The sequence below is a fragment of the Hippocampus bargibanti genome, linkage group LG05 (assembly GCF_051943395.1).
Source record: "Hippocampus bargibanti isolate YZ-2025 linkage group LG05, ASM5194339v1, whole genome shotgun sequence".
Classification (NCBI taxonomy): domain Eukaryota; kingdom Metazoa; phylum Chordata; class Actinopteri; order Syngnathiformes; family Syngnathidae; genus Hippocampus; species Hippocampus bargibanti.
This window is the reverse complement of record NC_142738.1, coordinates 13,772,501-13,789,545: the sequence shown is the minus strand read 5'-3', so window position 1 is coordinate 13,789,545 and position 17,045 is coordinate 13,772,501. Positions and strand designations below refer to the sequence as shown.

The 17,045-nt window shown below is 41.7% G+C and overlaps 1 protein-coding gene across 17 annotated transcripts in view; it reads right to left on the bottom strand.

The window, feature by feature from the left end:
- shank3a (SH3 and multiple ankyrin repeat domains 3a) overlaps positions 1-17,045 on the bottom strand; it is a 235,201-nt gene that overhangs the window by 39,383 nt on the left and 178,773 nt on the right. For all 17 annotated transcript variants that reach the window (XM_088996754.1, XM_088996749.1, XM_088996750.1 and 14 more), the window contains one exon: positions 8,304-8,417. In XM_088996754.1, the coding sequence (XP_088852880.1) occupies positions 8,304-8,417 (114 nt within the window). The remainder of the gene's footprint in view (positions 1-8,303; positions 8,418-17,045) is intronic.

Here is a 17,045-nt window from a genome sequence, read left to right as displayed (position 1 = left end):
AAAACAGAACCACCAGAGCTCCAATTGTACGTCACAAAAATCACTCGTCATTGTGATGGATGAAATGTCTCATCTGTTAAATGGACTAGACAAACTTGCTCAATTTGGTTGGGCAAAATATTTTTAATTGATTGTCTTGTGAATTTGCAAGTGGATACTAACAAAAATCTCAATTATTAATAGATAAAGCTTCCAAATTATACATTACTTGGCGTGGCTGTGTGTTTCCAAAGGTGTTCCCCCACAAGGGCGCCTTGCACCTTTCTTTCTTTCTTTCTTTCTTTCTTTCTTTCTTTCTTTCTTTCTTTCTTTCTTTCTTTCTTTCTTTCTTTCTTTCTTTCTTTCTTTCTTTCTCTCTCTCTCTCTCTCTCTCTCTCTCTCTCTCTCTCTCTCTCTCTCTCTCTCTCTCTCTCTCTCTCTCTCGTTCTCTTTCTTTCTCTTTTTCTCTCTCTCTCTCCCCCCCCCCCCCCTCTGTCTCTCTCTCTCGCTCACTCTGCTTCTCTTTCTTTTATCACTGCCGCAGCCACGTATGGCTTTAAGCATTCTGAAGGTGTGCAGAAACAATTCTAAATTTCTTAATGGTGGTGCTAAAAATAGCCCTGGCTGGGCAGACTGAGCTGATTCATGCAGCTGTGAGTCATTCAAGTACATGCCGGTGAATGAGAAGTGCGTTCCAAGTGCGGCAAATGTCCGCATTGCTTTCTCCCTCACAGAGAAAAATGGGACTTTAAATGGCTGGGGGTACAGATTATTAAGATTTTTGCATATAATTGACAGGAATTTCTTTTACTTTTTACATTTTTTACATTTTTAGTATCACTTGTACTTTTTCCAAGAGTCGCTTTTTTGAATAATCATACATTTTACTTATAAGCAATTTCTGAAACTCATGACAAAAATTTACCGGACACCAGGGCAGACAACTCTGAAGAGTTGCCTGCCCAGCCATAAAGTTGCCTGCCCCATTTTTCACAACTTGAAGCACAATAAGACGACTTATCGCAAATAAAACTCATTGTTGCAAGGTATTAAGGATTGATAATCAGAATATATAACAGAACAATACTTTAAAATTGTGCAATTGATGTATCTACCACAAATGCTCCCTTGCTTACATTATCGTAAATATCCCTGGCTGATGATTTTGCTCACATATTTGTTTTGCCGTTCTCGGTGAAAATGAGCAGCCCATGGTCATTGGGTTACGTCATTAGAAAGGCGAAGACGGTTCACATCATTAAATCATGGCAAGAATGAAAACTGGGCAACCAAGAAACCGATTAAAAACGCTATGTGAAGTACCACCTGAAAGTCTCATGGAAACTGTGAATGCAGCACTGAGAGCAATCCCGACCGCAACGATCACGGAAACCAATGAGCTGATATATGCTTCAGCATCAGTGATCCGAGAGATGCTTGGCTACAAGAACAACGGTGAGAGCCACGAGATTCGTTACCCACCATGGAAAAGACGGTTGGAGGCTAAGATCAAGGCGGCTAGGAAAGAAAGGAATGTGAGTCAATTGACGGAGACCCAGAGAGCTGTGAATAAAAGGCCAATACCCAAGTGGTACATGCAGATAACCATACCTGAAGCACTCGAAACTGATAAACAAAGGCTCCAGGCCTTGTCCAGTCGCCTAAAGAGGTATACGAAAGAGAATGAGGCCAGAAGAATAAACAGGCTGTTCGCAACACAGCCTGTGAAAGTGTACACTCAGTGGCAGGGTTCGAATAGCAGAGCAGACCCTCCAAGGTTGGAAACTGAAAGATACTGGAAAGACATATGGGAGAAGGAGGTCGCACATAACAGCAGTGCACAATGGCTGACTCTGAAAGAGGAGCACAGCAACCTCCCTGAACAGAACCCAGTTACCATCACAGCGGCAGACATACAAGAAAGAGTCTCAGGTATGAAAAACTGGACGGGACCATGCCCGGATATGGTCCACACCTACTGCTAAAGACACTCACAGCACTCCACGCGCGCCTAGCAGCACAAATGAACCAGTTGCTGATGGATGGGACTCACCCAGGATGGCTAACCGAAGGACGAACAATCCTGATCATGAAGGATTCCTCAAAGGGTGCAGTTACTTCCAACTATCGGCCAATAACCTGTCTCTCCACAACATGGAAGCTCATGTCAGGCATCATTGCGGCTAAGATAAGTGGACACATGGATCAATACATGAACAGAGCACAGAAAGGCATTGGTAGAGATATTAGAGGTGCCAAACATCAGCTGCTGGTTGACAGAACAGTCGCACAAGACTGCAGGTCCCGACATACCAACCTGTGCACAGCCTGGATTGATTACAAGAAAGCATATGACTCGATGCCACACACATGGATCACTGAATGCTTGGAGTTGTATAAGGTCAACAGGACCCTGAGAGCCTTCGTTGCAAACTCAATGGGGATATGGAAAACCACACTTGAAGCCAATGGCAAGCCACTAACGCAAGTGTCCATCAAATGTGGCATATACCAAGGTGATGCACTCTCCCCACTGCTGTTCTGCATAGGACTGAACCCCCTCAGCCAAATAGTCGCCAAGACAGGCTATGGATACCGCCTCAGAAATGAAGCTACAATCAGTCACCTCCTCTTCATGGATGACATAAAGCTGTATGCTAAGAGCGAAAGGGACATAGACTCCCTGATCCACACAACCAGGATCTACAGCAGTGACATCTACAGCAGTGACATCGGGATGTCATTCGGGATGGAGAAATGTAGTCGAATGGTGACTAAGAGGGGCAAGGTAGTCCACACTGAAGGGGTTTTACTCCCTGAAGGAACAATAGCAGACATTGAAAACAGCTACCAGTACCTCGGTATACCACAGGCCAATGGCAAACTCAAACTCGCCACAAGGAAAGCGGCTATGACCAAATACCTCCAGCGCGTGAGGCAAGTCCTGAGAAGCCAGCTCAATGGCAAGAACAAGACCCGGGCAATAAACAGCTATGCCCTGCCAGTGATCAGATACCCTGCAGGAATAATAAGGTGGCCAAAGGAAGAGATTCAGACCACGGATGTTAAGACCCGAAAACTCCTCACCATGCTTGGAGGGTTCCATCCCAAGTCCAGCGCCCTGAGACTGTACACAAGCCGTAAGGAAGGAGGCCGGGGACTAGTGAGTTTGAGAGCCACTTTCCAGGATGAAACATCCAAGCTCAATGAATACATCAAAGAGAAGGCTCCAATGGATGATGTTCTCAGAGAATGTCTCAGACAATGGGGAACAGAGGATGAGGTGCTGGAAGAGGGACAATCATGTAAATCCCCTACACGGGATGTACCACCGAACCATAACTGAAGTGGCTGATCTCAAGAAGTCCTATCAGTGGCTAAAGAGGGCTGGCCTAAAGCACAGCACAGAGGCACTCATCCTGGCTGCTCAAGAGCAGGCCCTGAACACCAGAGCCATAGAGGCACGGATATACCACACCAGGCAAGACCCAAGGTGTAGGTTGTGCAAAGAGGCATCTGATACAATCCAACGCATAACTGCAGGGTGTAAGGTGCTGGCGTGTATATATATATATATATATATATATAGAGAGAGAGAGAGAGAGAGAGAGAGAGAGAGAGAGATAGCATGACTTATGACTATATTACCACAATTTGAGAGTTCAACTTGAATTTTTCTCAACATTGATATATTCTATGCAGCTGCAGTCTAAACACGGCATTATGAGTGATGTAATGTTTGCGGAATAAGAGTGAAGCATCAAAATTCACCCATTCTGACCATTTCGGGAGGTGGCCTTTTTGCCACTTGCTGTTGACTGAAAAAGACATAAGCGCTGCTCGGATCTCAGATAATGACCCATTATGGCTGTGTTTCAGGAAACATGTAAGCTGTGATTTACTCTCGATTACAATTTGGTGAGCAAAGGTAGACTAGAATTTGGGCCAGATGAAATGTGGTTTAAGTTATAGCACGCATTGAATCTATGAATCATTGTACAAATACATCCATCATCTTTAATATGTTTTTAAAAGCACCCCGGCGACCTGGCCACGGATATCCGTCATCAGTTACATGTAATGCTGCATAAACTGTCTGAGACGTTCCTGAATTTTCAAAGTACTTTCTTCCCTCAAGAGGACCTTCTTTTAGCACCCATCCATTACTCAATAAGTGGAGCTACATGGATGCCAAAGGTAACTATGGACACCCCTTGTCAGGGAAGATGGGTGTGATCTTTTTGCACATTTCTTCTTCCACTTAGACAATTTAATACTCTGCCACAAATAATCAGCAAAGAGCAACTGCATTTTCAAAGAATTAAGTTAATGACTGATTTGAAGGCAAAAAGCACACTTCAGTATCTGAATCTTAGAGTGAATATCAAACTAAATCTTTCTTTCACACTATAGCAAGCAAACGACATGGCAGAGAAGTCATTGTTTATCATAAAATCTACTGTTTCTTTCAACGAAAGGCACACATATAACAATCTTGTCCAGCAAATTCATAATCCAAGCAGAAACAATGCGAAGTAAAACAAAGCAACAATAAGAATTCTTTGTGACATTGTGCTTTGTCGCTATTGTTTCAATGAATAAGCCATTGATCGCAAAATATAGAAGATTTTGCTGGGTGAACAATCTGATTGTTAGCAAATAAATCAGTGCATGGGGTAAAATTATACTCTGTGATATTACACAAAAGCAAAGTAAAAAAAATTAAATAACATCATCCATGGGAATTTATTAAACTCAGTAAACTTTGCTCTTCATGTGTGAATACAAATGATGAGTTTGTGTGTCAATGGCCACCCTCAGTGATGCGTTGTGAAACCCTGGCCAAGCCCCTTCCCCGAATTGTAATTAGACAACAGCTCCCGTTGTATAATCCATTTGTGAGATCAACCAAGTATGAGCCTAACTACAAGATTTCTTCAAAGGTTCCAGGTACACGCCACACGACTGAAAACTATCTCCACCCTGCATCACTCCTATTGACTTTAATCAAAACCATTTGCTTTGAAAACTCATGGTCCCCGTTAGTTCCTTCATACATCTCACGCTGAAGCAATCTTTTCCTTCTTCCTTTTTTTTTCGAGGGAATTCCCAGGGTCCATTTTAAGAGCAGAGTGATGGGGCCCTCAGAGGAATGACCGATAAGATGGCAGAGTGGGAAAAGAAAAAAAAGACAGAATGTAGCTTCAACTCAGTTCTAGGTGGCGCCGTCTTGTCTGCTCCACTAGCCTGAGACGTATTGGCCCAACTGTCAATGACGCCTCAATGCTTAGGTTCCAGTAAACAACAGCCATTTTTAGTGTGTGTGTGTGTGTGTGTGTGTGTGTGTGTGTGTGTGTGTGTGTGTGTGTGTGTGTGTGTGTGTGTGTGTGTGTGTGTGTGTGTGTGTGTGTGTGTGTGATTATCACTCAGAGTTGATGAATCTAGGGAAGAGATTAATTTATCCATGCCTCAGTGTTCCTCACAAATTAGCCTGTTATTTTGTAAAAAAAAAGATTATGCCGCCATTTCATTTCAATCGTTTTGTAATGCACCACACACTAATAGCACAAAGGAATATAATAAGGTTATGTAAGTATATAATTATACAGTTAATTCCCATTTATTAGGTGAAAATAACGGAATATAAAGACTCCTGCTGTCTAGAAATTTGAGGCGTCATTATTCACGGTGAGGAAATGAAAACATTCTCCAAGAGGTAAAGTCTGGTAGTTTCAAGCAAGCCGTTTGTGGATTGTAGATCGAACAAATAAAACATAATTCATCATTATCATTCATTGTCGGTGCGCCTTATACTTCAGTGCGCCTTATATATGGAACATGTTTTTAAATACAGTACACCATTCAATGGGGGTTTGACTTATACTCCGGTGTGCCTTATACACCGAAAAATAGGGTACAATCTTGATCGTAATATTAACTCATTCACTGCCAAATGTGCAAAAATATGTCCACTCCAGTGTCAGTGTCACTCAAATTCCAGGACCCACAGAATATTTCGTTTTAGGAATAATCCAAAATTAATGCAATAAATACATATTGGTTTATATACAACAACAGCTGAAGCTGGAACAAAGTGCTAACATGGAAAAAAGGGAAATGCTGGACCCTCGAGAGAAGGAAAAAACATTGTCAGAAGACTCACCAGCGTTTTATCGGCAGCCCCAGCAAGAAAAACAAAAACCCGAATAAATGCAGGAATGGCGCTAAATGTCATATTTTCAATTCACAAATTAAAAAAAAAAATGGGAATGGCAGTGAATGAGTTAATTTCAATTACGGGGATGGAATAGATTTATAAATATTTCTTCAAAGGTGAGCTAATTTGCATTTCCTTGTGTCATGCTGCAAAGGGGAAAAAAGGTCATGAAGCACGTTCATATATCTTATGACAATCGTCTTTCCTGAGCACATTGTTTCCTGTACCATCCTGGACTTGCCTTTTTTCTATGTTGTGTAATGTTTTTTTCTGTTATCATAATAGTCAAGTGGTTAGCACACCGGCTTCACAGTGCAGAGGTCGCCGGTTCGCGTCCCGGTCTGGCCTCCCTGTGTGGAGTTTGCATGTTCTCCCCGGACCCGCGTGGGTTTTCTCCGGGTCCTCCGGTTTCCCCCCACACTCCAAAAAACATGCATGGCAGGCAGATTGACCACTCGAAATTGTCCCTAGGTGTGAGTGTGAGAGTGACTGTTGTATGTCTTTGTGTGCCCTGCGATTGGCTGGCAACCAATTCAGGGTGTCCCCCGCCTCGTGCCCGAAGCCAGCTGAGATAGGCTTCAGCAACCCCGGCGACCCTAATGAGGAATAAGCGGTACGGAAAATGAGACGAGATGAGATAATAATAATAATAATAATAATAATAATAATAATAATAATAATAATAATAATAATAATAATAATAATAATAATAAAACATTTCATTGATAAGCACCTTTCAAAACTTTCAAGGTCACTTTACAGTCACAGGATGCATTTTTCAGTGGGTGAGCAGTGGCAGCCACACATGCCAGCGTTCGACACGGAAGTAACTCAAATAGATAAAAACTTAGCCAATAAATAGGTAATAGCTAGGTAGCTAACTAGATAGCTAACAGATATCCAGTTCGATAGCCAGCCAGCTAGACAGCAAATAGATAGCAAACACATAGACAGCTAGGTAGCTAACTTCACAGTATGTCGCTATTTTTCTTTTTTTGGGCGGAAAACACTGCACTGTGTCACTAGATAGAAAGCTAGACAATAGATAGGTAATAGCTGGCTAGCTATGAAGATAGCTATATAGCTAACAGATATCCAGCTCGATAGCCAGCCAGCTAGATAGCTAGACAGCAAATAGATAGCAAACACATAGACAGCTAGGTAGCTAACTTCACAGTATGTCGCTATTTTTCTTTTTTTGGGCGGAAAACACTGCACTGTGTCACTAGATAGAAAGCTAGACAATAGATAGGTAATAGCTGGCTAGCTATGAAGATAGCTATATAGCTAACAGATATCCAGCTCGATAGCCAGCTAGCCAGCTAGCTAGCTAGATAGCAATATCTAGCCAGCTATACATTTGCCATCAATAAGCCATCTAAAAGCCAGCTAGCCATCTATTAGCTACCCATTAGCTAGCCGCCAGCTAACTTTCTATCTATTTGAGTTATTCGGGGCTGGGGCATGTGGCCGCCGCCGCTCAACCACAGAAAAACTGATCCCGTGACTGCGAAACGACTCAGAGAGCCCCAAAAGCCCATACAAAAATGCACCATAATTGCGGTCACATGACCCAAAACAAGGAGGTCAAATGCATGTGTGACACGTCCATGCTGCTAGTTTCTACCTCCCCCTGTGAAAAGTGTCACGCGGCTGCATTCATTTGGCTGTCCAGTACAGTTTTCGGCATTTCTTTCTTTCTTTCTTTCTTTCTTTCTTTCTTTCTTTCTTTCTTTCTTTCTTTCTTTCTTTCTTTCTTTCTTTCTTTCTTTCTTTCTTTCTTTCTTTCTTTCTTTCTTTCTTTCTTTCTTTCGTACCTGCCTGCTTTATATCATTTCTCGAGCGACAATGCATTTAAATATGGATTTAGGGAATCATCCCTTTTCTCATTGCTCTACGCCCAACAATATGGGAAAATGCAATTCCCCTCACAAAGCATGTTTGCTGAGGAAATAGATCCTTTGAAAGGCAACCTCTCACTTATTATTTTTCCTCATGTAAAAAGTACCATTTCCCAAGAATATGTAGATTAAAAAATGTACAGAAATGTATGTGTTTTGTGTACCGTGAATGTATTGACAAATGATTATTTGAATGTGTGTCTTACCTAGCCGAGGGTCAAACTGCCTCATCTGAACTTCTTCCACGCAGTCGGCAGGAAACCAGCCCGTCCTCCCTTTGACACTGCCTTCCCAGAAGCCTCCTTCTCCGATGCTCAGCACTGCACGGGAAGAAAGACGTGGTAAATTAGCCCACCTGCGCTCATAAAAAAAAATGGAATAGCACTCCTGCGATGAAGGGCAGGAAAGGACAAAAGACATGTGACGACTCACTGAGGAATTATGCATTCATTTCAGTTGGGGAGGACAAAAGACAGGTTTGAATACATTGCTATGACTGGTAATGTAAACTTAGTTGAGCTTTGTTAATGTTCCGTATTTTCCAGTGTGCGGACCCAAATGCCTTTGATTTTCTCCAAAAGATGACCCTGTGTCTTATATGCAGGTGTGCCTTATATGTGAAGTAATATTGAGCCACTACAGGTCTTGCAAATACTGTCAGCAGCCACTACTCCATTTCCCCCTTCATAAGTAGTGCGTAACCCCAGCGTCTATTTTATATTAGTATTTAAATTTTTATTTTGGGTAATTTTTGGTAGAAACGTTCTATTACCATATTTTCCATTGTATAAGGCGCAGATTAAAGCCTTGATTTATAACCCTGCACCTTAAATGCAGGTGTGCCTTATATGTGAAGTTTATCTTGAGCAACAACAGGTCTCACAGCTACTGTCAGCAGCCACCGATTCCCATTTCCCCTTAGAAGAAGTAGTGTATCACCCCAGCCTCTACTATTGCGCCTTATAATATGGTGTGCCTTTGATGGAAAATAAGAAGTTATTATGTTTAAAATTGCCGTGCCAAGTTAAACAACACTAAACAATGGGCCCACAGTCAAAGCGAAGATGGCCACAGTAAATCTGAGTGAAACAGACACGGCAAGGTGAACTGTCGGCTCCATCTAGGAGGTCCGGCCTTGCACAGAATTTAGGGTTTTGGATACTCCCTTATCACCGAAGTTATTTACGGCTTGAACATCCTGCACAAGCGCCAGGTTACAAACTTATCAGTTCATGGAAAATTATCCATCCATCCCATTTTCAGAACGCTTAATCCTCATTGGGCTTGTGGGGGGTGCTGGAGCCTATCCCAGCCGAGTTTGGGCACTGAATTGGTTGCCAGCCAATCGCAGGACATGAAGAGACAAACCTAATCGAAACAACCATTCGCGCTCACAGTCACTCCAAGGGACAATTTTCAGTGTTTAATCAGCCTGCCATGCATGTTTTTGGAAAGCGTGCGGAAATCGGGGGACCCGTAGCAAACCCACGCAGGCTGGGGAGAACATACAAACTCCACACAGTGAGGCCTGAGTGAGACTCGAACTTGCGACCTCTGCACTGTGAAGCCGGCATGCTAACCATTTGACGAGTGGGCCACCCTCGTTTAAATTATTGATTGTGATATCCTCTTCCATTCCGCTTTTTGTGCCCACAGAAAGCGACGGCTATTTGATGATGTCTTTTGTGAGTTGATCAGTTTGTTAAAAATGTGTATATATTACAGAAGGGGATATGTTCTGCTTTACAGTTGTTTGTGATACCCACATGTCGTGCTCCGTATGAATATATTATGATTTTAAATGTTTGTACCATTTTAAAAGTGTGTTTAAAAACCTTTGAACATTTTCATCATGAGCCATAAATATTACAAAAAACATGCCCAATAAAGATTAATTAAACAGGTTATTTCTATATTGTGAATGTAAATAATTGCAGTGGCGGTCTGTAATATAACCTTACTTGTGTATTTCTAGCTGTGATCTCTTTCGATTGTGCAGGTACATACGTGAAGAAGGGTACTCGGTAGGAACACTGGTGGAATGAGACAAGACGGCAAAAAGACAAATTGTTCACCAAACCATAAGCAAATTTGCTGATCCACTCCTAATGATTAAACACAGCAGTCTGAAATGCCGGCAGGTTCTGCAACTAATGGAACTATCAGCTCTGAAGTGTATGCAGGATGTGAGAGGAAGAGGGAGGTGGAGAGTGGAGAGGATGGAAAAAACAGAAACAGGCAGTGTAAAGAAAGTCAAAAGAAGGAGAAAGAGAAAAGTTGCGCTGTGATAATTAGAGATAAATGCAGAGCTGATATTGATCGTCCCCACAGGACCCAGCCGGTACGCTCGTTTCTTCAACATTCATCCATTACTTGGCGAACTAACACGCATGCACTCATGCAAGCATGCATGCACACGAACTCGCACGCACACACACACACACACACACACACACACACACCAGATGGAAGTGAAGTTTTGCCTGATTGAGCCTTCCCTTTCGCCGGTTGCTAAGATACAGCAGTATGATGTTGCAACTGGCCATGAGACAGCTTGCCAAATGATACAGTGTATGTATTTCCTCTGGAATGGTGATGCAACCCGAGGCTGGTGCACAAAGCGCTCAATTAGTGACGTAAAAAGATGAGTTCCAAATATCAGCCAACCTTGTGAGGGAGATGATAGTCGAGCTGCCGAATTTGCACATCTAATTGCAAAGGCAATGATGTCAGGAATGTTGTTATCTTCCCCAGCATAGACACATGACACTGTCTTACAATGTCTGGTCCGAACAATAATACATTTTTGTCATAAAGCGAAAACAAAAAAACAAAGAAAATAACAAAAGCGTCATTTTTTTTACAATATTATCACATTCTCAATGAATAACCATTTTTATTTTTTCACTTTATGCTCATATGACTTTTCTGTTGCCGATAAACCTTTATTGATGTTCTTTATTTTTTTACCTGTTACAGTTTGACATTTTCTTTTCACTTTCTACACCTCAAATAGCTCCGCCTTACTTATCATGACTATTTTGTAACGAAATATCTATCACATATCGTACTCTTGGGAGAATATCACCCTTTTAAGTGACAGATTAGACCATCACACTTTGAGGTGACATACATACTTGCAGCGTAAAATGAAAACAAAAAATCCAGACTTGAAATGTATTTATGTAAATTGTGTGCCTGGGCAATATAGTGTGGCTAGTCTCGGGTCTATGAATGGGGAAGTACAGCTTGTTTCATATCAACTATTTCAGAAAAAAAGACATTACTCAGCACATTATGATTTGTGATCTTGGCTTAGTACAATTTGAGCATAGGCGGGGCTTCCTTTTTAACAGCTCTAATCTTGTGTTATTTTTTCCACACTGTTGAATGAACCGGTGAGTAAATGTGTCATTACACAGATGACTCATAAGCGAAGGTAAAACCTCTGACTGATCCTCAGCAATGTCCTTTTAGCCCCTTTATGAAATTTCCATTGATTGATATCTGATGCGGGCTGCCCATTTGTAACATTTCCAGGTTGATTGTTTAGTAGGATTTCAGGTTTTTAATCTCACTGTCACGGTTTGCAAGGTATTGATGGCGGTTGTGGATCCCAAAATAAGCAGGCAGTAGGGAGCAGCAAGTTGTATTTGAGAAATTGTATTAAAATAAAGTCAACAGGTACAAAATCTAAAACATCAAAATCGTCTGAACAGAAAAATACAAAGTATCAAAGAAAACCAAGAGTAAAATTCTGCCAAGATGTAACAAACTTGACAGGGTGCAGCAAACAAATACACACAATAGCATACAATGCATGCACAATGGACTGCACAATGCAATGACTCGACACTGAATGGTCATGCTGGGAGTCATTTTGACTGCCACTGATTGGAACGACCAACCCCTGCGCGGCTGCAGGCAGGGCCGACAGCGCTACCTGTTGGTCGCCAATCAGAACGTGGCAATCTGCCACTGATCGGGACGACCAGCACCTGTGCAGGTGCAGGCGGGGCCGACAGCACCACCGGTTGGTCGCCAACCAGATCGTGACACTCACAAATGCATCCTGGCAAAATTTCCAAGGAATTTCAGTAGTTGGTGGTACATGAGAAAGGGAAAAAAGTGAATCAATACATATGTTATAATTTTTGTTCCACAAGCATAATATTAACCAGAAAACTGTGTGTAGAGTTGAGAGGTAACACACAAGATATTGCAACATTGTTGCCTCACATCCCAGCAGAGATGGCCTTCCTGGCTCTGACCTCTCATCACTACACTTTACAGTGTGCAAATAAAAGTTTGGCATGAAAGCCAATCAACACCTCAGCAGAAATTGAGCTTGCTCTGAGGTGTACATGGAGAGGTGAAGCATACCATGGCCTGTTTCACTGACTCGTAATCACCTCACCTGTGAACTGGGGACAGACAGTGTCCACATGCGAAATAAATTTTAAAGTTAATAAAACAAATAAAACTCCTAAATAAAATGAACTTATATTTGAACACACAAAAATGTGGAACCCTAAAATAATAGGAATTTACAAATTGCATTTTCATGCCTGTCTCGGGAATTGAAAAGCATGACGTGGAACGCCTGAATTTGTTCTTTTTTTTTTTGTTTTTTTTTCTTGTGGGGGTGGGTGCAAATCAAGCTCAGGTTAATAATAATAATAATAATAATAATAATAATAATAATAATAATAATAATAATAATAATAATAATAATAATACATTTCATTTATAAGCGCCTTTCAAAACTCTCAAGGACACTTTACAGTCGCAAGATATTTTTTTCTGCGGGTGAGCAGCGACTCCCTCCCACGAGGGAGCATCATTTGCCTTTTGTACAGTCTACCCCATTTCCCTTGCAGATAACTCGAGATTCCAAACAATACATGTATTGTATTGGGTATTGTTTCTTCACAATCTATTCTAACTCTTGGCCAATTATACAGTGCTCTAAATATAGCTTTAACAGCCCGACATAGATGCTGTTCATGAGCCAGTCGATGGAATTTTGCATTCTTAGTTAGCATTAAGCTAAACAGACTTCAAGGCAAAGATCTGCCCTTTTTTGGAAGTTTACTTTAAGAGGAAACATCAATTGGGATTGGCAATAAAAAAGTTGAGGACTCTTTTTGAATGAATCATCCACAACCGAACAGCTGCTTGTTGTCAAGTGAGTGAAATTCACGACCAACATACGGCACTATAAGCATTGACAATTCAGTGTGCTGTGCCTCGCAGTACAGTTAATAACAAAAGAGTGAATAGAAATAGCAACTGTAGCACAAAGGAGAAAACCCCCAACTGAGAATGAAACAAAGAAAAGGCAATGTGAGAGAGGATTCAATCGCGCCATGACAAAGGGAGATGTCGGATGCGATTAAGACAAGCTGACAAAGAGGGGAAGAAAAAAGATGCGTATCTCCCTCAGGTGTGGTGAAAATATTGGTGGAGGTATTCCTCTCTGTGTGATGAGATGTTACTTTGAGTTTTGCCCTTGCTTAAGTCAGTCACGACTCTTTGCAGGTTCCAAAATAGCACTTGGGTGAAGTTGAACAGCTATTTATATATCATCGCTCTTTTTTGCTGAAAGCTCCAAAGCATCCCCCCCCAAAAAAAAAAAAAGAGAGAGAGAGAGAGAGAGAGACAGAGAGAGAAACAGATAGAGCACACATGAGTGATTGTATTTAGTTTTAAACGAGTGGAGCTCATTTCAATTTTCCTTATCGCATCAGTCATTCATTTACTCTCGTTGGGCAATTTTGTTAATCTAAATTCACATTCACATGCATGCACACACACACACACACACACACACACACACACACACACGCACGCACGCACACACACATGCGCACACACACACACGCACGCGCGCGCACACACACACACACACACACACACACACACGCACGCACGCAGACACACGCACGCATACACGCACACACACACGCACACACACACACACACACACACACGCACACACACTCACACGCACATGCACACACTCATACACACGCACACAGGCACACCTTCAATGCGAGAGTAATTACTTCGCATGAATGAGGGAAACATTTTCCTTCATTTTTTCGGCAAAGTCAAAGCGTTTACATTTGCACTTGTCAGACAATAAAAGATGTGAAATTGAAACCTATGCCAGGGGAAGCGACCTATAACTCGGCCGGCTTTATGTAACATCAGAGGAGGATCACAAAAGGACAAATCAGTGATGACACAGCATTATCCTCAAGGATATTTTGACAGAAAACAGCAGTGAACTGTTCATCGGAGCCCACTACGGACTAAATGTGGCATTTTTACAGTTGTTTTTCCTCAGTTATTTATTTTTTATCACGCTTGGACTCATTTAAGGATACGGGTGATAATCTTGGGGCAAGGGGTACAATACACCCTGAACTGGTTGCCAGCCAATGGTACAAAAATGCACTACCGTCGACAATTTATCCACACCTCTTGGCGGCAAATAAGGGCCTGCCACCTATTATAATAACAGTGGTGACATTAACTGACTCACTGCCCTTTCCAAATTTATTTGGGAGATGAAAATGTGACGTAGAGCGCCATTCCTGAATTGGTCCAAGTTTTTTTTTTTTCTTGCCACGGTGCCGATAAAGCGCTGGCTACATCTCTGGCAATGTTTTTTTTTCCCTTCCACAAAGAGGCAGCATGTCCCTGTCTAGCTTCAGCTGTTGTGAAAGCGCTATATAAATCAATATGTATTGCATTGTATTTTGAACAACCACCTTCATTTCAAGCTCAAGACCCAGATAATTTAGGAATTAAGTCTTTTTTTCTGATGAAAGAAGAGTTTCTATCGCTTTCTTGAATACTTTTGTAGTCGTACAACTCAATATTCTATGGGTCCTGGAATTTGAGTGACAATGACAAAAACCCTGGCACTGGAGTTGACACATTTTTACACGTCTGGCAGTTAATTGAGGCAATCACAATGTGACACAGGCTTTAGAATTGGGAACAAGGTGCTAGCCTGGTCTGATCTCTCGAGTTGGCCGAATTACGATCTATTGTTGCTTTTTCTATTCAACCATAGTATTGGTACTTCCTTTTTCTTACATACTAAAAACAGGTTTATTGGATTGGAATATAATTTGAAAAAATCACCTGCAAAAACTGAAGTGGTACAATGCCATTGTGGATATTTTTCCTTGACGGGACAGCAGGTCACTCCCAAAGGGGCCCTTATCTCGGAGTTCCTAACGATCCAATTTTGTCATTTTATTGCATTGTAGGAGAAGAGGAGAAGAAATGTATTCCAATTTATCATTTTCTGCCTTTCCACGAATCACATAACAATTGGTAAGCTGTGTCAAAGAATCATGATTGTTTGCCTCACCTATGCTCCATGTAAAAGCTAAATAAGATCAGACTGCTGGCGTTTTGGTTCTGTTCGTAAAGACGTGATTCTGCTATTGCTCACGATCGCTTCCCAGGGGATAAACAATTAGAATCGTAAAAAACCTTCAAAAACCGAAAGCAATGCCACCTTTGTCATTCACCGTTGTGCGCAAACAAGACTTGCTGAGTCAGGCTGTTCTCAATTAGCGGTACATGGCTGATCCTATGTTGGCACACGCGTGTGAAAGAAAATGTGAAGCGAGGAAACCGAAATCCAATAAGCAGAATGGAGCTGTTATTAGATTTGCTTGCCTGCTCTCTTTATTACACTTCACTTCCAGTCAGTGATACATTCACACACAAAGAGCAGACTCACGTATTGACTGAACCGCATGCAAGAAAAGTCAGAGAACATTAATCAGTAATTAGTCATAAATGAGTGAATACGTCGTAATGTCCTGCTTAGATGACTCAATGGTGCTTTTTTTGTTTGTTTTTGTATTTTTTTTTGTTTTTGCTGAGGTGCAGATAGAGATTCCAAAAGCATAAATGTACTTGTATGCACATAAAAGACGATGGCAAAATTACAGCGTTGCCACACTCTACTTTGCAGTTCAGTTATTTTGGCTTCACTTAACTCATTCATTGCCATTCCCAAATTTGTTAGGGTTTTGGTTTTTCTTGCCGGGGGGTGCCGATAAAGCGCTGGCCAGACCCCGGGCAGTGTTGTTTTTTCCCCTACCATGAGGGGACAGCGTTTGCATTTTGTACAGTCACCCCCACATACACCTCATATTACTCCAGACCCATATAACTTTGGAATTAGCTGGTTTTTTTCTGATGAAAGAAGGGAGCCGAATGTTTCTTACGCTGCATGGAATGTCTAAAATTCAATATTCTGTGCGTCCCGTAATTTGAATGAAAATGACAAAAACCCAGCCACTGGAGTCGACACAGGATTTTCAGTTGTGATCATCAATTTTGTTTTACTGAGCTATTCTGTGGCTTTTCTTGCTGTTTTCATCTTCCTTCACTTAAATTTGTTTTCAAGTGAGTGGTGTCTTTATTTTGCAAAAACAATACCATGAACATGAGACATCATGGCCCTCAAAATTCGCTCTGTGCATCCACATCGGCCAGTCAGAAACTCCAATTTTTTTTTCAAATGTGCTGTTTAGTTATTCAAAGTGCGCAGTGCATCAAGCAATGCAAAGTAATTAAACAATTGAGGCAAAAGCTTCTGAGTATATGCTGCGGTCAAATTAATGTGAGCGGAACTTTGCTGCCTGCTTAATCCATTCAACCATTTCAACACTGCTTATCCTGATGAGGGTCATGGAGAGTTGTTGTAGTATATCCCTGCTGACTTGGAGCAGTAGACGATAGAGTGATTGGTTGCCAGTCCATCGCATGGCACATCTTGAGACAAACAACCATGCACAACCACATCCTCGCCATCACAGAGTGAGAACCTATCCCAAACTGCCCGCATGTAAAGTAGGTGAGTGTCCCACTGCATCATCAGTGACATGTCCACTTTATAACTATGTATGCAT